The 25106-nt window shown below is 44.3% G+C and overlaps 2 protein-coding genes across 6 annotated transcripts in view; both read left to right on the plus strand.

The window, feature by feature from the left end:
- arhgef10la (Rho guanine nucleotide exchange factor (GEF) 10-like a) overlaps positions 1-25106 on the plus strand; it is a 123710-nt gene that overhangs the window by 63166 nt on the left and 35438 nt on the right. For all 5 annotated transcript variants that reach the window (XM_085407242.1, XM_085407239.1, XM_085407241.1 and 2 more), the window contains one exon: positions 15320-15441. In XM_085407242.1, the coding sequence (XP_085263368.1) occupies positions 15320-15441 (122 nt within the window). The remainder of the gene's footprint in view (positions 1-15319; positions 15442-25106) is intronic.
- Positions 8150-12643, plus strand: LOC146670374 (uncharacterized). The gene is made up of 2 exons (XM_085407245.1): positions 8150-10812; positions 11192-12643. Exons 1-2 carry the CDS (start codon positions 8470-8472, stop codon positions 12029-12031), a joined length of 3183 nt encoding a protein of 1060 aa, XP_085263371.1. The 5' UTR covers positions 8150-8469; the 3' UTR covers positions 12032-12643.

A 25106-nucleotide genomic window follows, 5' to 3' on the forward strand; every position in this document is an offset into this window, starting at 1 on the left:
GGCTGAGAGCAGAGGATTCTGTGGTGGCAGTGAAGCACAGCATCCCCAGTCTTTCCTTCTTGCTCACACCTTTATCAGCAACACAGCAGGCGTACTGATGAGGACAGCACCATAGTTATAACACGCAGCTCTCCTCCCCTATGGCTTCTGTGTGGGCATTATTCAAAGCCAAATCATGCAAATTAGCCATAGTTGTCATACTCACAAGGAACCCCCATGCTGCAGTTATTACTCATTTATATAGACCATCCATATCAAATATGAATTCAAGAGAATACTAAGGAGAATACAATGACCAGAAGAAGATTAAAAGTATGCAATTTTAACCCACTGTGCTTAAATTAATCCAGTAAACAAAATATATTTGGCATTCACATGGGAGGAAGACAAACATTGAATTTTCTTGGTTTATTGGATTTGACACCTTTAGAAAGAACCTGAACAGCCTGAAGACAATGGATAAAATGCTATCAAAATGTAAATATTGTATTGTATTATTAATATTATTTTACTGTAATGTTTATTCACTATAACGGCAATGTCAGCACCTATTTGTGTTTGCCACGTTACCCTTCTACCTTGCAGTGTCAAGTGCTTGTCACTGACATTACAATTTTTCTTTGACTTAGAAAAGTGTCACATTTTTGACATATCTAAGATTGTAAGATTTTAGGCCTTTAGCCAACACTGCTATCAAGGCCATGTTACCATGAGAACTGCAGTAACATACATCTAGATTTTACCATCACCAACATGACAAGCAGTCAAGTGTGAGGAGAACAAGCTTGAAGGTGCATGGAAAAGTAATAAAATAGCAGCGTAGGGACAAGGAATGAAATAAGAGCGAGTAAGAAGATGAGTTCAAAGAGAGGAAAAGATAGATTATAGACAACCTCCCGCTGCAGTCAAGATATCAAGTAATTATGTGATTACTGCATATCAAGTTCAAGACACAGATTTGGGCAGTGTAGGCTGGAGGAAGAATGAAGACCATGCTTCAACTTGATTCCCTGTCAGTGATTGACAGCATTTGTGTTTAAACCTGTGCTTACTTTGATGATGTTTGCTTTTTTTGATTGGATTATCAAAAAACAACTAGGGTTAAGTCTCAGATTTTGTCTCAGGATAACATCAGATATTTACAAAGAACTTAAGTTGCAACATTATTTTTTTGGACTTTAATATATACATAAGCCTTGGTTGTTTCGATCTGCAGAGCTCTGTGGTGTTATTTCATGCTCTTTTGACTTTTTTGCCCAGAAATGATAGAAGTAACTCTCGTATTATGCATCATACAGCTGTATCAGTGCAGTTTTAGGATCACTGCAGTCTTAACTTACCAGTGGCATGCACAAAAATGATGCACATAAAAGTGCGAGCAATTGGAAAAAGTCGTGAGTGGCACAGACTTGAGAAAAGTTGCTTGTTTTCGTTTTATTTTATTTTATTTTTTCAAAGTATTAGTCTAGGGCCATCTTACATTTCTCTTACCCTTGAAGAGAGCGAGCCAGAGAGAGAGAGAGAGATGGGGAAAGATGTAAGATATTCACAGCTGACAGTGCACACAATGTCACTCTACTTCATTTGCAATCACAAACTGAAACTAATGGAAATTTTTAATAGCTAATAAGAGTATAGAGTTTATGAAAACAAAACAAAATAATTTAAAAAAAAAAACCTTGTTTACCTAAGCTGGTCTAAAAGTATGAATTAAACGAGCTGCCTGTAGTTCATCTTTCTGGTTATTTGTGATAGCTTCTATAGGATTACAGGGGTGCAGATGACCCCAAATGCTGTAAAGTAAGCGATACCACATGCAAACCATGAATGATTGTTGAATATTAATACACAGTTTAGTGCTAATTTTATTTTATTAATCTGGAACATATGTTGTGCAACTAAATAGATTCTAAAAATGTACGCAATTCTGACCAACTGTCTAAAATGGTCTTGCATCAATTTCATGAAGCTATGCTTGAGGTTTATTCTTGACAATATTTGTATGACCAGCTGTTACACTTGTACAGCTGTTGTAAAACATCTTCCTTAAGTTTAGAATCGGTGTCATAATTCTGCGAAATATATCTTTTTTCCAGTTGATCACAGAAGCATTTAGATCACTTACATTACACCGGTTTGGTAATGAAGCTGCCCTGTGACCCATTGGTACTCAGCAAATCATTCATTTCAAAACAAATGGTACAGAGGAGGGCAGGGAGATGGATTTCATTGAATCCCTTGGGGAAATAGATCAGCACCAACCTGGTCAGGATGACAATTACGTGTTAATTGTATTACAACCACACTTTGCCTTCCCATTTAACCAAATGTAATTACAATATGGGAGTTGTTGATTTAATTTCACGGATGGCGTGCTGTCATCGAGGCTTCCTCATCATTGCAATCGTAGGCAGGCCTGGCCTGTGCTCAGGGGAGACCTAGAGTTGAATCAGCATTTCAAACGCACCGAACCATGGTCTTGTTTAGTCTGAAATGGGTGCCTTGCTTCGAAATGTCCCTGAATAGTGGACAACACAAGTAGATAATGTTCGCATGCATGATTTAGTGAGCGATTAGATATCACAAAACTCATTTTCCCAGACCCATCTTCACACTAGAGTTTATCCTGTTACCCCCATTTAGAGAAAATACGGCTCCATCACTCTGACGTACTTGCTGGCCTTCCCTGTGCGTGCCACATGTGACTATCACTGACTTTTAATGACATTTCTGTACACTGTATTTAAGTCTTATTAGTGTATTGCCCATTAACCATGGTTTGTTGATACATTTTGGTCTCTCAACTCATTGCACCTGGATCATCCATAAACCTTTGGTTTCTTGGTAGTTTAAAAAAAAATCAACTACAGCATGATGTGCTTCAGCAAGATGTTTAAACTGTTCTGGTAGTGGGCTTTACATATGATTATGGCAGCAAATTCTGACAAGACATGTTTCCAGAAAACAGTTTTTGTCACTTTTGAGTGCGTGTGGTGTAGTTATGAGGCCTAGAAACAAAAAGTGAGAATTATCCTATGGTGGTTCCTTGCCAGGAGCCCTGGGGTCCATTAATAACCTGGTGTGCCACTGCATCTTTTATGCCTCTCCGAGTGGCCCTACTGTTTCTGAAGGGTCTTCGTGAAATAGCCAGAAGCATTGCTTAATTAATGGGTTTTCTCACTGCAGAATTAATTGCTTCCTTCCATGCAGTCCCAGCTCTTTCAGGCAGGGTTAAGGCTGCAGACTTTGATGGCCCTCACAAGAAGAACAAGAGGCCGTCAAATCATGAGAGACTGTCGCTGAGACATTGGAGACAGAAGTGGAAAAATGAATGAGGGTAAAGAGAGAGAGAGAGAGATGGTGAAGTTGTGTGGGATTGTGTGTTTGTGTGTGGAGGTGAGAAAGTGGCGGTTGTGGAGGGGGGGGTGAAAGGATGATTGAGACAAGCAATCAGTCCCACTGCAGGGAACAGAGGGCAGACAGGGGGCTGTTGCCTGCGGTTACACTGCTAAGTGTGGCGGTCTCTCACTTTTTCCCTCGTACGTGGATCAATAGATGAGTTGAGTGCGGCTTGGGGGTTCTGGCACACACTCTGACACGCCTTCTTAATCCACTGTGTGATAACCTATGCCATGCCGATGTATACCACACAGGAGACAAGTAAGGGTAGAGAATACAAAATCCACCTGGTCTTATGGGAGACCGTCAGGGGTTTACTTCCATTAGCCAAGGGATTTAGATTACTTGGTTGCTATGGTGACTGATATTGCTGCATCTCTTCAGATAACATTAGTCAACCTTATGTGGAAGTGTTGTCTTTTATTTTTGTGCCAGTAAGCTAAAGAAGGTGGAAAGATTTCTTTTGAACACCTTTGTCTTTTAAACTAAACATTCAAGGAAAACCTCCCATTTAAAAAGGCGTTCATCAGAAGGATTTTCTGTTAGCCCTAAAATTAATCTGTCAGACAGCAGAGATTATCTCCCTATCTCACTGTGCTCAAACATGGGAAATGTTTATGATGAGCAAACATTATCACGGATTTAATTAACAGATCCCACACTCGCATTGATCCATGGGAAATATCAATTGCACTGGTGTATTTAATTAGTCTATATCTTTGGCCTTTGTGTCACAAGGGTTGATAGAGTGCCATGATCTGCAAATTAATCTTAATCAGCAAAAGACTTGAAACAAAAGCATGATAAGAATAAAGAAACTGAGAAACGAAATCTCCCTACTTAGTATTCCAATCCAGAAGCGTTACAAATGATGTTATGAATAGTTACGGTACAGTAGCTGGGATTGAGTAGAACTGACCATGACCTTTAATTTGTGTAATCTCATCTTTTACATAATTGCTTTTAATCAACACTGTATGAAAATAAACATCACGGCTGGAAATCACTGCAATTTATTTTTTGCTTTTTAAGACAGTAAAATTTTATTTTAAAAAATTCAGTGTTATGATTTAATTGGTTGTTTTATTAGTTTTTATTGTAACAAGACACTAACGCTGGTATAAAATGGTCAACAGTGTTCCAATAAATCCTTACGATGGAGGTTTGCAGGAAATGTAGACCGAGAACAGACTGAGTACTTCAGTGTCATTAGGGGCCAGAAACAGCAGTCACGTATAGATGTAACTCCGTTTTTGCGAGTGGGAGCATAGCTCAGTAATTGACTTCAATATGGTTTACCCTGAGATAATAAGTGTAGCCCTTGCCCAAACAGGTGGTAGCTTGCCCTGCAGAAGTGCCATTAGCAGTCATTTAACTAAGAGCACACTAATAGAGCCGTAGCATCCGGGCATTTGAATTTAATATGTACCTCAGCCCCCTGGTGAGATTATGATTTAGTAAGCCTGGTGGTGCGAGAGTATTTGCCTGTAAATGGCAAACTGAAAGCTACATTTTGACTTCTGAATATTTTCTCAGACTCACTATAGATTTTTCCCAGGAGACTACACAGAAACACAGGATTTTCTGGTTTAGAGGAAACCCAAGTGGTTCATTCAAAGGTTTTGCAAACAGCGCAAAAATTAAATGTTAAATATCAAAGAGGTTAGATTCATGAGAACTATAATGTTCTTGTAATCTGTGAAAGGTTGTATCTGTCATTATTTCTTGATTTATTATCGTGTATATTTGTAATCCCATTTAACCAATGTGATGTAGTTTGCATGTGACACCAGCGTGAAAGACATTTACTGTATAAGCTGCCAAATGACGAGGATGATATGATTGATGTCTCGTGTTTTTGCATGGGGGTGAGGCAAACAGGAAAAATCAGTCAAGATCTAGTTATCTACATGGTCTGTGATGTTTCCAGGGAATCTGATTGAACTGTTACTTGGGCATACTACCAGATTTTCCAGTTTGTGTCTAAGATGTTTATCCATATGGTTCATGCCTTCAGTTTCACTGTTTTCCAACAGGGAATTAACAACTAAGCTGACAAATTTTGTACTGTCACATAATTTTATATGTCAATTTCTTTGGATCAAATGTTGTATTATTCTGATAGGACACCATGGTAAAAAATAAACAAACAAACAACTATTGTCTGTATGTGACATTAAAACACATGTTTTTAACAGCCTGCTTACAGGTGGATGCATATTCGAAGCCTCTACATTTAAGTTACTAACCACCTGCATGGAAAATAACTGTCTCATTTCATAATACCATAATAACTCACCTCTTTGGTTGTTCTTTAGACTGCTTTTGTTAGTAGCTTTGCTGTAGTTTTCTGCCTGTGTCGACAATTTCCGACAATTTGAATCTAATTGGTATGCATAGGAAGATACAATAAATCGCATGTCCTACACAACTGCTTGTAATTGCGATTCGAAAGCTAACGTGACTGTCTTTCTCTCCTGATTTGTAAAGCCTATCTGTGGTAAATTCAACACGATGTGAATCTAGTTTGAGGTGCAGTGTGCTGTGAAGACAAACAAATGCTGTAAGCATGTGAAATGTAGTTTTCTTATAAATATTTATTTGGCTATTGTCCTTTAAAAAGGAGAAAATCTAAGACATGATATACCAAAATCACATTTGTTGTTGTAATAGAGATAAATACAGCAAAAGTTTTCGTGTGCATCAATAGGAGCAGTTCAGGCTCCTGTATTAGCTGATGTAACATCTGGATATGAAATATAGAGGTTATAAACGCGTGTGTGTGTCTGTCTGTGTAGTTCATATATTAGTTGTCAAAAAAACAGCCAGACACCGGAGCTTGCCCTGTTGTTATGCGTTTACACGATGTGATTGGTTGCCGTTGTTGTGATGACGGACTAGCCCGACAATTTAGTTGGCCAACACATGACGTCACCTCAATCAAAGTGAATGAGAAGTGAGACCACTGAAGCCTAAAATGCTTACGTGAGAGTCCTTTATAGGAGAAATGGGATGTAACAGGAGGACTTGATTGTTAGATTTTCCTGTGTTTAAAGGTTTGACTGATGCAAAATAAATTCCCAGATGCGAAAGTGTACTGTGTAGTTGTACATGCGTGTGATTGTGCGAGTGTGTGTGTGAGGATACTGGCCTGTGTGTCCCTATTCGATGCCGTATTCAATTTAGGTCTGTGCTTATCATTTGTTCACCGTTATTCATCTTCATTACTACATGGCAAAGATTGAAGGTTAAGGCTAATTTGTGTTCTTTCCTACCACTTTTCTCTCTGTCATTTTCTTTGTATCCCAGTCCTTTTCATTCCCCGTGTTTCTCTCTATGTATTTGTCTTTTAATTTTTACTGAGTGACAATTTAGTAAAAGAAGTCAGCGTACCCAAACGGCACATTATTTATGCTAATCTAATAATTAGTTGAAGAAAGTCGATAATTTCTCTGTGGAATAGAAAACCACTGAACTTGCTGCTCCGTCTTCAATTAGTCTTTTAATAAGTGACCTCACACCTCCATGAATCGTAGCAGGGGCTTGCTGAGGGATAGTCAGCACACAAGCCAACCACACACAAAATAATCACTGTATTCAATAATACTCCACAATTCAAGATGATTAAAAAAATACGAAAGGATTTATATTAACCCTGCTTTTAGTGTGACTGTTTAAGTGTTGAGATGAAGCACTCAAATGGATGAATTCTTTGTAATATCTCCATTAAGTATCTAACATAAAGCATAATTTGATTATACAGCTTAAAAAATGTTTGAATTGTAAGTAAATTATATCAAGTATGTTGTGTGTATGGGGTCAACAAGGTACAATCTGTATGCAAAGCTGCTTAGAATTTATAATATAATGTACAAATATTTTTTTCTTTATATCTTTACAGGAGCCAGGAATATATCCTGTTATACTTGAGGATATTTTGATTAACAGAATATTAATATTAGTTTGCTTTTTCCATTGTAAATTTTGTTTTTAAAATTGCTTTCATCCAATAATTCAAAGTGACAAAATTAAAATTTGGATTTGAAAAGTAAGCAACCTTATAAAATAATTAAAAACTGAGACCTTTCATTTACAGAAGCACTCGTGATTTTTGCTGTAGCGTTCCAAATTGTGTCCAAATGGATCCTGTTTGCTTTTTTTTTTTGTCTTTTTTTTTAAATGTTTAAATTTGATTGGAGTCCATCAATGGAATATCTTTATGAACATACATCTGTAATGAAGATGTTGAATTTATAAACAACAAGAAAAACATTTCTGGCCCTGGGATGGTTCTGGTTTTTGCTTGAGGTCCACTTATAGTCTGTGGTCAATTGGCCAGTGTCATGGTCCTGGGCCATGTTGGCCCAGTGTTCTTAGTTTCCTTGTATGTTTGTATTTTGTTCCTTGCTTAGGCCATGTTTTCTGAGTTGCCCTGTTGTGTTGTTCCCTAAGTGTTTTTCCCTTCATGGCTTTTACCCCCTGTGTGCCCCTCTGTGTATCTGTGAGCCCTCGTCTCTCCTTATGTTTTATTCCATGTTTCCCCTGCCCATTATGTCTAAGTTCTCCCCGTGCTCTCTCTTCCCCCTGTGTGCCCTCTATGTATTTATGAGCCCTCGTCTCCCTTTGTGGTTGTTTCATGTTTCCCCAGCCCGTTATGTCTGTGTTTTCCCCGTGCTCTCTCTCCTCCTGTCTGAACCTCTGTGTACTTCCTGTTTACTTTGTGACTCTCACGCCCGTACATGTTCAGTTCACCCCGCCCTGTCTCGTTATGATTATCAGTGTCACCTGTGTTCCCCGTGTGTTCCCACTTTCCTCGTTAACCCTCTGTGTATTTCTGTCTGCGTCTCCCTCTGTTCAGCGTGACGTCGTCCCTCATGTTGTGTGGATCTTCCTGTGCCTTCCTGCGAATGTTAGTTTACTTTTTCCCAGTTAGTTCTGTATTTCCTGTATTCTGCCGTGCCAGCATTAAAGCTGTGTTCTTTAAGTTTATCCCCGTGTCTGTGAGTCTGCATCCTGGGTCCTTCTCCTGCCTGCCGCACAGCAATTCATGACAGTACGACGTCACCAGATATGGACCCAGCAGCACTCAACCCACCAGAAGAACTGCGTCTGGACATTATCTACTCCGTGGAAAGACTCCTGCATCTGTGGCTCGAACATGAGGGGAAGGAATTTCGCCGTGCTGTGGAAACCAAACTACAGCGTTTAATCTCTGGTCTTCCCTGGCTACTCAGTGCGCTCCACCCACTTGAACAGGATTTAATCCACAACGAACTCCACCTTCATCCCCCAGCTGCTACTACCCACCTGCCTGAAGGGCCGGATGTGGAGCCGCTCGGCCCGTCAGAACCATCATCAAAAAAGAAACGACGATCACGCCGCCAGCGCGCCACCCCACAGCCGGACATTCAGACTTGTACATCGCCGGCTATGGTGAATAAGGACTCTTTTTCTGTGTCGAACCGTGGGACTATTCGTTCAGGGGTTGTGTTTTGTGCTACGGACGGTAATGTGAACAGTTTATCAGCTGCCCAGCCTCCTGACGCTCTCTTAGCTGCCCAGCTACAAGCTGCGTCTCCTGTGTCCCCGCTAGCACAGCCATTAACTCCACCACACGCTCCATTTTCACCTCTACCATCGCTTCAGTCATCAGTTCGGTCTGCCACTCAGTCGCCCTTAGTTCCGTCATCCACACTACCACCTGTTTCCCTTCCACCACCACCATCACTACACCCAGCCATTCAGGCTGCTACTCAGTCAGACATTCAACCCATAGCCCTGCCGTTAATATGCTCTGTAGCTGAGCCACTAGCCGCCCGACCCGCAGCCACTTCAGCCACTCCTCCACCCGTCACACCTCCTCTACAACCATCACTGCAGTCTCTAGCGCAGTCTCCTGCAGCTCTGCTTTCCCCAGTGCAGTCTCCAGTGTCCCCAGTGCAGTCTCCAGTGTCCCCAGTGCAGCATCCCTTAGCACAGTCATCCACTCAATCACCAGCTCCACTTTCCCCTCAACTATCACTACCACCTCTAGCTCAGTCTCCTGTGCACTCACCTCTGGTTCATTCTCCTGTGAAGTCATCAACTCCCCTGCCTACTCCGCTCTCACCACCTCCGTTACAACAGACATCAGTTCAGTCCCCTGTGCCAGTGCAGACGCCCTCAGTTCAGTCTCCCGTGCAGTTATCTACTTCACCACCATCAGTAGCTCAGCTCCCACTCTCACCCGTGTCGCCAGTAGCTCAGCTCCCACTCTCACCCGTGTCTCCAGTAGCTCAGCTCCCACTCTCACCCGTGTCTCCAGTAGCTCAGTTAGCTGCCCAGCAGCCTCTCTCTGCTCAGTCTCCTGTGTCGCCAGTTTTGCTCATTCACTCCATGCAGAGAGGTAACTTGATTTCTACTCAGGGTACTTTTCATGGTTTAGCCGCCGTTGGCACAGTTGGCCACTCCAGGGCTTCCCCAGAGGCTAGGTCTCAGTCCCCAGCTGATTCTGGACCCCTGAAGTTTAAGCAGCCCCCTAAGAACTGCACCATGTTCGCATTGCCTGGGCAGAGTCAGTGCTCAGTGCAGCGCCAGTTGTCCTCATGTCCGCCAGAGGACTTCATGCCTGTTGGCTTTGTTTTAGCCTCCGCTGGAGGGTCCGAGGGGCCCGTTCAGCCTCCTGTCTCCGCTGGAGGGTCCGAGGGGCCCGTTCAGCCACCTGTCTCCGCTGGAGGGTCCGAGGGGCCCATTCAGCCTCCTGTCTCTGCTGGAGGGTCCGAGGGGCCCGTCCAGCCTCACGCCTCGTCAGCTGGAGGGTCCGAGGGGCCCGTTCAGCCTCCTGTCTGCGCTGGAGGGTCCGAGGGGCCCGTTCAGCCTCCTGTCTCCGCTGGAGGGTCCGAGGGGCCCGTTCAGCCTCCTGTCTCTGCTGGAGGGTCCGAGGGGCCCGTCCAGCCTCACGCCTCGTCAGCTGGAGGGTCCGAGGGGCCCGTTCAGCCTCCTGTCTCCGCTGGAGGGTCCGAGGGGCCCGTCCAGCCTCACGCCTCGTCAGCTGGAGGGTCCGAGGGGCCCGTTCAGCCTCCTGTCTCCGCTGGAGGGTCCGAGGGGCCTGTCCAGCCTCACGCCTCGTCAGCTGGAGGGTCCGAGGGGCCCGTTCAGCCTCCTGTCTCCGCTGGAGGGTCCGAGGGGCCTGTCCAGCCTCACGCCTCGTCAGCTGGAGGGTCCGGGGGGCCCGTTCAGCCTCCTGTCTCCGCTGGAGGGTCCGGGGGGCCCGTTCAGCCTCCTGTCTCCGCTGGAGGGTCCGAGGGGCCCGTTCGGCCTCCTGTCTCCGCTGGAGGGTCCGAGGGGCCCGTTCGGCCTCCTGTCTCCGCTGGAGGGTCCGAGGGGCCCGTTCAGCCGCCACCTGCGACCGCCTCGCCGTCGCCTGGTCCAGCTGCATCCGAGTCTTCGTCATCGCCTGGTCCGGCTGCATCCGCCTGTGCTTCTGCTACGCCTGGGCCAGCCTCTGCCTGTGCTTCTGCTACGCCTGGGCCAGCCTCTGCCTGTGCTTCTGCTACGCCTGGGCCAGCCTCTGCCTCTGCTTCTGCTACACCTGGTCCAGTCTCAGCCTCTGCTTCTGGTCCAGCTTTGGCTTCTGCTTCTGCTCCGCCTGGCCCAGCCTCAGCCTCTGCAGCTCCGCCTGGTCCGGCCTCAGCCTCTGCAGCTCCGCCTGGTCCGGCCTCAGCCTCTGCAACCTCGTCTGGTCCGGCCTCAGCCTCTGCAACCTCGTCTGGTCCGGCCTCAGCCTCTGCAACCTCGTCTGGTCCGGCCTCAGCCTCTTCGTCCTCGTCTGGTCCGGCCTCAGCCTCTTCGTCCTCGTCTGGTCCGGCCTCAGCCTCTTCGTCCTCGTCTGGTCCGGCCTCAGCCTCTTCGTCCTCGTCTGGTCCGGCCTCCGAGTCTTCGTCCTCGTCTGGTCCTGTGCCCACCAGGCCATGGCCAGCACGCCTGGGACTGGAGGGCCGCCGCCGCCTTCTGCGCGGTCGGCCCCCTGAACTGCTCCGTCGTCTCCTTCGGCGCCGCCGCCGCCTTCCGCGCGGTCGGCCCCCTGAACTGCTCCGTCGTCTCCTTCGGCGGCGCCGCCGCCTTCCGCGCGGTCGGCCCCCTGAACTGCTCCGTCGTCTCCTTCGGCGCCGCCGCCGCCTTCCGCGCGGTCGGGCTCCTGAACTGCTCCGTCGTCTCCTTCGGCGCCGCCGCCGTTGCCTTGCGCACGGCCGGCCTCCTGAACTGTTTCCACGTCGCCGCCGTTGCCTTGCGCACGGCCGGCCTCCTGAACTGTTTCCACGTCGCCGCCGTTGCCTTGCGCACGGCCGGCCTCCTGAACTGTTTCCACGTCTCCGCCGTTGCCTTCCGCATGGTCGGCCCCCTGAACTGCTCTGTGTTTGGGTTGTTTTCTTGGGCTCCGGTGTTTGCTGTGCTCTTCTTTTGTTTTCTGTTCCGAGCCCTCCGTCCTGGGCCCCCGCCGCCCGCCCTGGGTTGTTTTCTGTTTGGTTTTGTTTTTCTGTGTTTGGGCTGTCTGGAGCCAGCCCTTGAGGGGGGGGGTACTGTCATGGTCCTGGGCCATGTTGGCCCAGTGTTCTTAGTTTCCTTGTATGTTTGTATTTTGTTCCTTGCTTAGGCCATGTTTTCTGAGTTGCCCTGTTGTGTTGTTCCCTTCATGGCTTTTACCCCCTGTGTGCCCCTCTGTGTATCTGTGAGCCCTCGTCTCTCCTTATGTTTTATTCCATGTTTCCCCTGCCCATTATGTCTAAGTTCTCCCCGTGCTCTCTCTTCCCCCTGTGTGCCCTCTATGTATTTATGAGCCCTCGTCTCCCTTTGTGGTTGTTTCATGTTTCCCCAGCCCGTTATGTCTGTGTTTTCCCCGTGCTCTCTCTCCTCCTGTCTGAACCTCTGTGCACTTCCTGTTTACTTTGTGACTCTCACGCCCGTACATGTTCAGTTCACCCCGCCCTGTCTCGTTATGATTATCAGTGTCACCTGTGTTCCCCGTGTGTTCCCACTTTCCTCGTTAACCCTCTGTGTATTTCTGTCTGCGTCTCCCTCTGTTCAGCGTGACGTCGTCCCTCATGTTGTGTGGATCTTCCTGTGCCTTCCTGCGAATGTTAGTTTACTTTTTCCCAGTTAGTTCTGTATTTCCTGTATTCTGCCGTGCCAGCATTAAAGCTGTGTTCTTTAAGTTTATCCCCGTGTCTGTGAGTCTGCATCCTGGGTCCTTCTCCTGCCTGCCGCACAGCGATTCATGACAGCCAGTCAGTTTACAGACGGCTTTAATTTTTCTAAAATGTATTCTTGAAATTATCGGTCATTGCCTAACAAATGAAAGCCCAAAGACGAGAAGTGATCCTCCTCCTTTGACGATCATGTGGATAAGACAGGGGGTGGGGGGTGGGGGGTTGCTTGTCTCAGGTACAGTTAGACTGTGCAAAGGTTGAATGCAGCCAAAAACGGAGGTCCTTGTAGAAAACCTGTTACAGGCTTTTGAAAAGGCATTTGAGTTTGGGGAAATAGTTCATCTATAATTTCAGTGAACAAAAACATTCTGTCACAATATTGCAGAAATGACTTAAGGACAAGTCACTGACTGTCCTTGAGTAGCCAAAGCTAAGACATAAACCCCTCAGTTTTAAGCCTGTAGACACTCGCCTAAGAAGGTTTGAATTTGTAATGGCTGCCAAATGACAAAGTACTATTTTTATACAAAAAAATTGACAATTCATATACAACAAATAATTAACATTTTTTTAATGGTTTATTGAATGTATGTTGATTAGAAAAAATGACAGTTATGATTCTGCTTTTACGAATCCAGTAGAGCTGAAAGAAATTCTGTAGAGGTCAAAAGTTTCAGTATGGAAATGTGAAAATTATGAGAAAATACAAGGCACAAAGCACAGGATGAAACTCACTGAAAGAAATTTCTAAAAAAGATAGAATGCACTTATCTAAGTCTACACAGTTTTGCCCTTGATCATTCTTATTGTTTTCTTTGTATAAATGTGTTTTGGCTTTTATTTATACTGCTAAAGCCTCGAATATCACAACAATGCAAGATGCCTAAAACAACATCAATATTAAATAGATATTAAAAATCCAGGAATAATATTTGAATCTAAACATATTAAACACAAAGCATGACAGCTGATATGCTGATGGGAACAGGTGGATTTTGAGCTGTAATTTAAACTATGTGATAGAGACTAGTTGTAAGAAGGTGAAAAGGGTAGTACGTTCCAAAGACGAGGCACAGCACAGCTAAAGGCTCTGGCAACCAATGCGTTTAGTCTGAAACGAGGAGCAGTCAGGACAGCTCCTGAGGTTGAGCGTAAAGCACAGGATGGGGTGTGAGGGTGAAGGAGCTCGAAGAGATATGGGGGTGCCAACTCACTGAGAGCTTTAAAAGTGAAAAGCACAATCTTGTACTGGATGCACTTGGGAATGGGGAGCCAAGTTGGATAGGTGCAATATGGTCTGTGAACTTTGTGCAGGTGATGATTCTTGCTTTAGAGTTTTTGAGGAGATGAGAGAGAATGGCATTAGAATAATCCAAATTAGGGGTGACCAGGGCTTGAACCAGAACTTGGATGCTGTGTTGAGAAAGAAAAGTGCATAGTCTAGAAATGTTACATAGGTGGAATAGGCTGACTGTGACATTATTTGTGTGAGTGGTAAAAAAGGGAATGTCTAGCGAACCAGCTATGGAGACACTTTGGAAAGTGAGTACTTTGAGTTAATATCTATGACTTCAGTTTTATAGCTTTTTGCTTTGAGCTAATTGATTGTTAATCAAGTGGTGATGGCTTCTAGGCGGGCAGTGAGGTTAGAAGGTGAAAAGAGGTGTTGGGGTTCGTGGAAATATAAAGTTATATCCTATCAGCATAAAACTGAAACTGTATTTCAAAATGGAAAAAATATTTCCAATAGGAAGGAAATAAATTATAAATAGCAGGGGTCCCAGAACTGATCCCTGAGGGACACCACATGTTCTGGAGGCTGATGGAGTGCAGAGAGTCTTGCCTTGGGCAAACTGTTTCCTGCATTTTTTTTTGCAATAAAAGGAGAGCTATTGTAGTGCTTTGTCCTTGATTCCAGTGCTGGAACTTTTGAGTAATCCAATGATTTTGCAGTAATGCAAGCATTCTTGTAGAGGAGTTGGTGATTAAGGTATGTTTTCTTGGGTACAGCCAGGCTAGTTGTCTTGGCCAACATAACTGACTGACTCTTAAATTTTATCCCCTACCTAAAGAATAAGGATATGATACTCTTATAAAACAAACTCTGCAATTAGCTTTTTCCTTTTGCTCATTATAATGCATCTGTGATCTCTACTAGCTTATACCTAGATAAAATATGCAAACAAACCAGAAAGGAGAGCTGTTAAATTTCATGCTCAGTTTAGTTTCTATACATTGAAATAGATGATTACACAATTATATAATGGGAGTACCTTGGCAGAATTGCCCAGTTACTTGTCAGGGGTACACCTGTTGTAAGGCTCAGTGCTATGAGGCTCACACACCAGGCAAATCCATTATATTATAACACAAATCCGGCAGTTGCATTTTTCCTGCTGGGGCAGACTCTCACTGTTGATTAAGTAAAGGTTTAATCACTGTTGAAGCCCTGCATTGGCAGTACTTGGCCTCGCCTCCTACAACAGGGGATAAGCCTCTGGCTGATTATTCACATGCTAATCACACCATTCATATTATATACCTGAGATTGTGAAATGTCTTTATGGTGATTTTATGTGGTTTGACATAGCTTGAAATAGTTTACAGATTAGCTGAGCTGTGGGAATGAGATGCATGTTGAAAAGAAATAAAATAAGTACATAAACTAAACATCAAGTTGGGGTGACCTAAGTAAGAATGAATAGAAAAGAGTCTCTTTTTTTTTTCTATTTCAGGAGAGGAAAATTCACCAGGCTGGTTATGTGGAGAGGATGAAGGAAAGACGACAGCCCCCTTTTGGTATCCACTGCTTGCCTGTCACATGTCTGTCTTTGCTACAAAATCAACAGAGAGAAAGGTAATTTTGCTTCTGTGATTAAAGGAAAAAAATCTATTTTTAAAAACAATTAGTTTGTACACATGTTTCTGAAGTTTCAAAGATCAGCCCCTGCCAGCACTGCTTTCCAACAGTCTAATGGTATTTCAACATATAGGCTCCATGTTCAAATGTTCATTCTGGTCACTGTTCTGGTGAAGCCAGTCCAAATAGCATCCCTGCTAGGTCAGATAGTAACTGTTACATGTTGTTTTAACATGGCTGTCTCATTTACAGATGAGCAGACACAAAATTAGGATGGCATCTCTATGTAGCGCCTTGAATTGCGCACCAAAGTCATTATTGTTTTGGAGAATGTTATAAACAGCAAGAACATAAAAAACCCCAGAGAAATAGATTCTCTCCTTCAGTCTCTATCTTACATTCACACTGCTCAAACTAATCTCATGGAAACCTCAAATCTGCTGTTTTGGGAAAAAACAGCAGTACATCTTAAGGTTTTAGTGCACGCAGGACAAAGTCTGAACATTAAGCTTTTTAACATTTAAACACCAACACTGGTACACAAATATCACTGAGAGGAAGAGGCACAGATTTTATTACCAGAGGTGCAAACAAACCACTCCATTAAGACAAAACTCCTTTTATGTGTGTTGAATTTTCCTCTTTTCCCCTACTTTGCTTTATTATCTGTTATAATTTAGATGTTGATTTAAAAGCAAAAATGTTAGGGTTTTACTATGATAAGGGCAGAGTATGTGATGACTCATTACTCATGACTATACCTTAATCCATCCATGAGGAAGGTTGGAACAATCACCCACAGAGTATGACAGCAGCAATTCATTAATGAGTTAAACCATTTCTGGCATGGAGACTAGAGCATTCAGGGTCTAACAGGAAATGGCATTATGCCCCCCACTTTAGACAGGCGAGCTGTTAAACAGTCCAAATTTATAAGCTGGAGTCTACTAATTGTCTAATGCAAATCCAGAGATTTCTTGGTCTGTGTTTTTGTTGGAAATAGCTGTCATCATAACAGACACACACATGCACATATACACAAATACACAAGTTTGAAAGTGTTATTACAATTCTCTGCAGTTAGTGCTTACAGTATTGGTTTCAAGAAGTGCAACAAGCCTATTAAATGTTCACACCACGCCCTGGCTCTTCCTGATGGAGTATGTCTCAATGAAGCATCACTTTACCAGATTGAGGAAGCCAATGGTGTTACATATCCCATGTCTGGAATGGGCTAAATTGCATCACAGGTTTCAGCTTGCTTATTTATGGTCAAAGCAGCACATCTGGTGTAATATTAAGCTGTACCTTGTTGAGGATTATGGGTGTATGTAATTTTATCTTGTAGAATTAGCAATCAACTGGATGAACGCATTCTGCTTTTTAATACTCTCACTGACTCGGTATAATTTAATTGGAAGTGCAGCAATAATGCTAATAATGACTGATGAAGTATAAACAGTGGAACAAATTAAATTTTTAGCAGGATCATCTTACTGTTGTTGTCAGTTCAGAATTTTAAATCTCTGCTTCTTTTTGAACTTGCCAATTGTGCTTTAGCTGCAAATATTTTGATGTGTTCAATGTTTTTGAACTGGCAGTGTTTATATTCGGGAAGCAAAGTGCCTCTCTTAAGATCAATCTGTCAAACCAATTTGACTTCCACTGACGTTAACTTTTCCTGTGAAGCAGCCATTAGTCCATAGTGGTGGCAGAATGGCTCCTTTAATAAAGATTTTGTCAAAAGAGATCATAGTGCCATTTTACACAGCCATTTCCCATTGAATGTAATCAAAGCCCACTTGCACTGACCTAACAGATAAAAATACACCATCTCAGTGATGATCTCACTCAAAAATACATAGACTATTGGAATTACAAGGTGACACGCAAGCTTTTGCTTCTGGTTGCTGGCTCAAGAATTCCGATCAATACAAGCTGTTAAGACCTAGAAGCTGCCGATAGATCAAATGGTCAGTACAGGTGAGAGATAGACTTAAGGGGTTTTAGAAGTCAGTGGTAATGGTATGAAATCAGTTTGCAAGGGCTGAAAGATGATATTTCCGACCACATTTTCTGTATCCATAATGTGGTTATGGGTCCTACTGTGCAAGTTGGAATGTGGCGGGGAGGCAAATTACCACAACCACCAGGGGAGGATGTTATAAAGTGATCATGCAATTATCTTAATGGCTGTGGGACAACCAAGCATAAATCAATCTTCCAGCATTAGATTAAGACCTGTACAGCAAACCATTGTCTGCTAGCCATGTTGATGAGAGAGGACGATAAGGTGAAAGAGCAGCTGGTGAAAAGTGGAAAAAGTGCAGCACTGACACAGCGGGGTCAGGGTGGGGTGTGGGATTTCCCAAAAGGTGCTAATGACTATCTGGAGTATTTTGCAAAAGCGTGTTACACCCGTGTAGAAGCTGAGCCAAGTGAATTAATGAATTTTGAGCCAGAGGGACGCTGCAGTCTCTAAGGATCTGCTGATACCACCGTCTTCTTGCAAAAATAAATGAAGCACCTGAGCACACCAGTGAAAATCATAGCAGCTATGTCAGTTACAAACCTTGTTTACCGCAAAATTGGTCCATGTGGTGAAATGAACATGCATGAGTAAAAGGTAGAAGCATTTACGCTTGTACTTCTGTGTGTGCAGGTATTATGTTCATGCTTCCTTAACTCTATGAATGTGCATGACTTGCGCGTTGCGCTATATTTGAGTGTATACTGTAGCTTTGGAATTTTATGCATCTCAAGAATGGGTTAGTAATGGGAATGGGGGCCGAGGTATCAGAAAGCTGGAGAGGTAGGCAGTAATATTTCTTTCCTTTTTTGACTAAAGAGAAGGTAGCATTAAATGGAGTGACTTTAAGTCCTTCATGCAGAGCAGACTGTGATTAGGGGCTTAACTCAGCAGCAGCCCCCCACTCCCTCTCTGTGTCTCCATCTTTGCCTCAGACACTGCCTCTGGGAAACACACGCCTCTCTGTGCCAAAGCTCCACAGCTCTTTCTCCAGCTTTTGCAGCTTCTCTTGGCAGTCTGAGTTACAGTGAGTAGAAAGGATGAAGAAAAGGCAAAAAAGAAATCCCAGATTAAAAAAGATGTGGCCGAAGGGGCCAAAGCCATTTCCTACAAAAATAAAGTTCTAAAGCAGCATAGCATGAACAACACGCACAGGTCACCTTAGGGAGCTCAATTCACTGCTGGCTGTGTGCAGCTCTGTGTGCCCCGGTCCACTCAGTGGGAGCTGGAGTGGGCTACTGGGCGAACTCGTTAGGCGCCGGAGATAAACCTTATCACAAGTCTGCTGAGTGAGAACAGCAGGGGTGGACTGATTCCTCTCAATTTATCTCTTTCATTCTTTTCCTGTCTTTCTCCCTCGTTCTCTGTCTGTCTCTCACATACACACAAACACACAGGATCAGGCACTATCTTGGTTAATAGACAAACCACATTCTGATGGTCCTTGTTGTTTAAAGAGTCAGTGCACGCTCTGTTTCACTGCCCTCTTTGCCACTTTGAAAGATGAAACGGAGCAGGTTTGGCAGTTGGCCCAAAGGGAGGGTGTGAGGTGGTTGGGTTAAAGGATTAATAGGAAATCCTATAGCAGAAAGGGTAACAGCCGAACCAGACTTCTATACAGGAGAATTGGCTGTTAGATGGAACAATTAATACTATTTTCTGCAACAGTTGCATGTTGGTGCATGATGTCAGTCTTAACAGGATTGATGTTTTTAATTATTACAGATAAACAGATTAAACGTTAGCTCAGAATTTGACTGAATTTTTGCCGAACTGTTCCCGAGTGCATCGGTGGTGATTCAAATAAACATAGCACTGAAACGAACCAGTTTTGAAACTCAGGGTGTGTTTACAAAACAATCCGTTTTAAATTCAATTAACTGCTTAAGTCATTTTTCAAAGTAAAATGCCAAATGTAAGCTACTTTTATCTTTTCAGTTTCAGTATATTTACTATTTTGTATTGTACGATTGGAACACTTGGGTTTCAGCCCAAAGCCTGGATGAAGCAGTTTAAAAATGGCATCCTGGACTCTGTGGTGACGTGGTAATGTTTCATTACTTTAACTGTGAGAAGAGTTGCAGCTCTAAAAGGAGGTAGTAGCTGAATCAGGAATGGTATTTACTGCACTGTATTTGCTGTAAAAGGGGGAAAAAAAAGGACATGATATTTTTTGGCATGGACCGTAATCATGTTTGTTTGCTCTTTCTCCCCTTTCATCTCTCTCTTTGACTGTACAGCTCCTACAGTTTAATCGGCCGTATCTTTCGGTTTTGTCAGACAGGCTGTGTTAGTTTGAAGCCTGGAGACCAATAATGGAGGCGTTTATGAAACCCAGTAATCTGACAGCTCAGCAAGCTGTTTAGCAACTAACTGGCATTCGATGGCATCACATGGAGCACTTGGAACTGAATTACCTAAATTACATACCTGTCTCTATCTAGGACACATACTGTATGTTTTCTTGTGCACAGTATTTCTGTCCCACCACTTAGTCAGCAAGGCTCTGAAGATGATCAATGCCTACTTCCTTTCGTGATCTAACCATTTTCAAAGAGGTGTATGTGCATTCTGTATTTGCAGTATTTTACAGTTAGGGGACAAATAGTGAATCACAAATGCCTCATATCTTCTCCAGTAGGAAAGCACCTCTTCTTCTGCCGCTCTAAAAAGGTTCTTTACGATCCAAGACTACAAAGACTTGCGAAATAGTAAAGGGACATGTTTCTAGACTCCATTTATGAGGCATTAGGCTAGGATGGGGTTGAGGATGGCTGCTATGCCAGAGCTCTTATAATACCTTGGGGGATTTCATCATGTATGCTTTGAAGTGCGGAATGACAAACTGGAAGGGGGTTTGGACTGCATCAGGGTTAGCCTTCTTTCTCTATTTCTGAGAGGATTAGCTTCTGTGTCTCAGCTCAGAAAACGGCAAAGCCTGCTCACATTCACCGCTAATACACTCCACTAGTTTACATAGATCGCACAGATCATCGCCATTATTATTTATTTACTTACTTATGTTTGCTGTAGTCAAACAAACGCGTTTGAATTGATTGGTACTAAGCCTCGAAAACTATTAATTATAGGTGCTCGGGTCATTACCATCTGTTGAAACGCACCGAGGTCAATTCTTGTTTCCCGGACTAGCTGGTGCTGTTGGGCCATGTTGTGCATGTCCCTCTCACTTGCTGTGTCATCCATCTTTCCTGCTGATGGAGTGATAAGAGAGCAGCAATGCACATTCAGCTAGGCACATGAAAGTGACTGCATGTACAGAAAATGAGCGGGTTGAGTGGCACCCCTGGCAGCAGCATACACTTTGTTCATGGCTACATTTATGGCATTGTCAGGGGAATGAGTGATTTACAGACATAATGACTCAAAGCTTTTACACAAAAGATGAATGAAAGAGTTCACTTTGAAGGCTCTGTGTGTGTGCATGGACAGTACAGATGAGACACAATGTTATGAAATATGGATTAAAAAGGACGACAGTGTGAAAAGGTGGCCTTCCCCTGTAGCAACACATTTCTGATGATTTATTTCCTTTTCCCCCTCTAGACTATTTTTATTCTAATTTTTTAAAGGTAAAGTCATCAAATTGGCAAGTTACGCAATGCTTGTCCCTCTGTTTTTCTTGAAGGTCATTTGCTACCTTTCAAGGTAGCAGCTTCAGCCACCTCTCTGATTTGTTGAGAAAAGATGCCCCAGCATGGATTAAAAGCTTGTTCTATCCACATAGCCACCCAGGCGTAGCGGCTCCCCTTCTAACTCTGCAGTAATATCCTTCTGGCAAACAGAAAAACACAAACAGCAGGATGCGCAAGTGCTTGAGACTGTTTCGAGAGAGCACATCGATCTCTCTCAGACCCGATCCTCATCAAGATCACTTTGCTTATATTGTTAAAGGCTTGACATTAACTTTGAAGCATCTGTCCAAATATCTGACAAGTGTGTTTAGATTTCACGTAACTAAACATGAGTCTCTTTTTCATTTTTTCAATGCATAGTGCAGTTCTCAGATTCTGAATGAACATTAGAAAGCAAACAAAGGAATTAAAATAATTCATTTATTAGGGGTGCAACGATACACAAAATTCACGGTTCGGTTCGATACTTTGGTGTCACGGTTCGATAGTTTTTCGATACAAAAAATGTTCACGCTTTTTTAATTTGTCATTTATTATAATTATAAATATATATTTTAACTCAAATGTACAGTTTTTAAATTTAATGTTGCTGAAACAACAAAGTAATAAAAAAAATAAATCTATCTTATCAAGAAATCACTCATCTTTGGAAAAGAGAGTTTATTACAGAGAAATGTCTCTTTCCAAAATAAAAGCTATACTATACGCTTCTTCTGGGCTATATTCTCAGCAGCATATTAAACATATCAGGTCCCCATAAGGAGAATCACGTGCTAACGGCTGTCTAAATGACTCGGGTAAAGTTTGTAGCATGCGTGCTTGTTGTTTTTGTCTGCTTCCACTTGTCTTTGCACTAGGATGATGTCGGAGTAAATGTGCAGTCATATTCGTTGTTCCCACTAGTGCTGTCAGCGTTAATCTCGCTAAAATGACGTTAACGCCACAACACGGCAAATCTCCATTAATGAGCTACCGCGGTTCGCCCCGTGCGTGGGGCTGGACAGCGTCAACACGTTAACGAGCTAACTGCGCTAACGCAGTAGTTCCCACCAATGTAATTGAACATTGCGTGGCACATCCGACATACTGTTTTACTTTTGTCCATGACGCGCTTACCTTCAGGGTCATACATCACATGAAGACCAAAATAGTTCCAAAGGCCAGATCTGAATGAGGGTGGGGGAGGTTCAGTTTGCCATGTTGCAAGGAGAGCTTAACTTCTGTCTCGCTAGCTTGCCCTGCACTCAGTGGATCTGCGCTGGACAGTGCAGCCTAGGCGGAGCAGTCGAACGCAGATCCACTGAGCTCTCAACACAGACAGCATCGTCAGAAGAAAAGTTGATAAAATAAATTAAAAAATTTCTATTGTTCGATACATATGCGTACTGAACCGAAAGCACTGTATCGAACGGTTCAATATCGATACGAGTATCGTTGCACCCCTATCATTTATGCGTGATTCTTATAAGTGGCTATAAACTGTGTAACCTTTAAATACTTCACAGTAGACCTCGTCCCAGCTACAGGGCAATATAAGGTGAAGAAATTGTTTGTGGTCGCTTCACAGATTATCTTATTATTTTTCAGTCAACATCATATTCGGAAAAAATGTTTCTCAGGGCACATTCATGAACATTTAGTGATTAATTAGTTTCAGTGCCATTTCAATTCAAGCCACTGCTCCTCTGTAAACAATCTCTTCATTTAATCCCTCAGTTGATTAATCACTGATCATCAATACTGTTTTACAGGCACATTTCATAGTAGTTCTATAAATCGCCATATCCGTGCCTAGCAGGTCACATTTAAGAAAGTTTCTACATCAATTTATTAATAATTGCCGGAATGGAAATGAAACGTGTGTCCCTATTTTTACAATGATTGCAATTTTGTAAAACAAAATCAGGTGCGTCTGAGGCTTTATAAATTGACTCTTGATTAGTCAATCATAGAATTCTGAGTTGGGTAAATGAAGGGGAAAATAATTCCTCTCCTCAGGAGCTCCCTCTGCAGGAGGGGGAGATACAGGAGAGGTGGAGGAAGATCTCAGCCTGGGTGTTTATTGTCTTATGTAGTCTGGAAGATGAGTGGATGGTGGGGTGGGTGCAGTTTTCTCTGTGGTGGGGTTGGGTGGACTGTCCCGGGCTCTGTGGGGCCGGGCGGCGCTGCTGCACTGGGCCCGGTCTGGATGGGCCTGGGCCCCCTTTCCCTGGCGGGTCGCGGAGTATGGGGGTGCCTACTGGGGTCAGCGGGGGAGCTGGCCCCAGGGAGGGGTCACTTGCCCCTCCCTTCCTTCCCTCCCCATCTCCAGCTGCCTCCCTCTTCCCGCTCCACCACAACCACCCACACATGCAGGGCCTTGGAGTAGGGGTATGTCACCAGGGTGCAGAGGAGGCTACCCCCCCCTCTGTCCCCTTCTGGCTGCCTCTGCCTCAATTTTATCCCACAACTTAGACATTCACATTACTCACACTCTCATTACACATACATATAGGATCTTGGGGGTGGGCACGATACACGGAGTCCAAAGTACCATCAGGGTGTACACCCCACCCCTGGCATCGTTGCCCACCTCTCAATTTTAAATACACGTAGACATTGAGGGCTAGCAGGAGGGACCATGCGCTTACCTGCTGCTCTCTGGCAGGTAGCTCCATGCCCTCCTGGGTTTTAAATGCACCTTAGAACACACATGCATCAACATTACAATGAGCGGGTGGAGGGAGGTTTGGAGTCTTCTCTCATCCCCGTTCTCTGCGACCTGCTGGAGCAGGGGGGCTAGGAGGAGGAGTTGGCCGTCCGACTGCGGTCTGGAGTGTGGAGCCTTCCTGCTGCTGCGGAGTCGGGGCGGTCTGCCTCCCCCCACCGCAGGGAAAAGGGAAACACCACCTGGGTCTGGGTGCAGTTCCCCCCTCCAGGGGCGGGGGCACCTAGACCCGGTTTGTAGAGTACGCTTGGGGAGTGTGATCGTGTGTACAACGTCTCTTTATGTCTGTCTCCACGTTGGTTGAGTGTGGAGTAAGTGCATATGAGAGCATGAGGGTGGGAATGGATGTTTGTATCTGTGTGTGCCTGTATGTCTGTGTCTATATGTCAGGTTGGGTGTCAGGCGCCACCTCTCTGGGGACATCTCAGGCCCTCCAAGGTTTGGAGGCCTATCTCCCCCTACCACCACTTCCCCTGCCAGTGGCGGACCCCCTCAGACATCGGTGCGTTGGTGGTTCTTTGTGTCCGGGGATGGGCGTCCAGGTACACACTGGCTCACTCCTTGGCGGCCGCTTATCGGGGCCTGGAGCCTGGGGCTCGCTCGGGCCACTTCGGAGGTGGGGTGCCCCCGGCCTCTCGGCCTGGGGCTCGGTCACTCAGGCGCAGCTGGCTGCCGGCGGAGCTCACGGGCGCGTCACTGCAACTCCCCCTGGCTTCTGCTCCGCGGCTGCTGAGTGAGCCCTCATCTGGGACTCTCCTCAGCTCTTTCCGGGACAGTGGCGCAGCTGCCCCTCTGTTGGTCTTCCTTGGTCTCTTGTGTTCTGGGGGCCTCTGGATGTCTGGAGTTTTGATCTCCTCCACACCTGCTTCAAGCCCTGGAGGACGGGGCTGTGGCCCCCCCACACCCTCTAGCAGATTATTACATGAAGGAACCTTTTAAAAAAACAAAAAACAAGCGCGTCCATGCTCACAGGTGTACACACGGGTGATCACACCCACAAACTACACCCTTTTTGGCTCCTACCTCAAAGCACACTGTGTTCTGTTGATCTTATGTGCTGCACAATAATGTTTAACATTTAGTATTTACTGTCATATTCCCATATATCATTGTGATGTTGTTTATTCTATTACTCTTGTTCTCTTCTGCTTGCTTTCTTTTTTCTTTCTCAGCAGGTGATCCAGGTGATTGATATATGCATTTTTTTTCTCTGCCCGTTCTGTTGGTTTTTGTCTTTTGCCCTTCTCCCCCGTCCCTCTTCTCAGCTGTTTCT

Source organism: Rhamphochromis longiceps, linkage group LG5, assembly GCF_057381845.1.
Source record: "Rhamphochromis longiceps isolate RC_006_pf linkage group LG5, R_longiceps_female_GT1.1, whole genome shotgun sequence".
NCBI lineage: Eukaryota > Metazoa > Chordata > Actinopteri > Cichliformes > Cichlidae > Rhamphochromis > Rhamphochromis longiceps.

Bases quoted from the DNA above. Each gene is read 5' to 3' on its own strand.
- LOC146670374 (XM_085407245.1), top strand. From the start codon at position 8,470: ATGGACCCAGCAGCACTCAACCCACCAGAAGAACTGCGTCTGGACATT. The intron at 10,813-11,191 runs GCATCCGAGTCT...GTCCGGCCTCAG, and splicing joins CGCCGTCGCCTGGTCCAGCT to CCTCTTCGTCCTCGTCTGGT.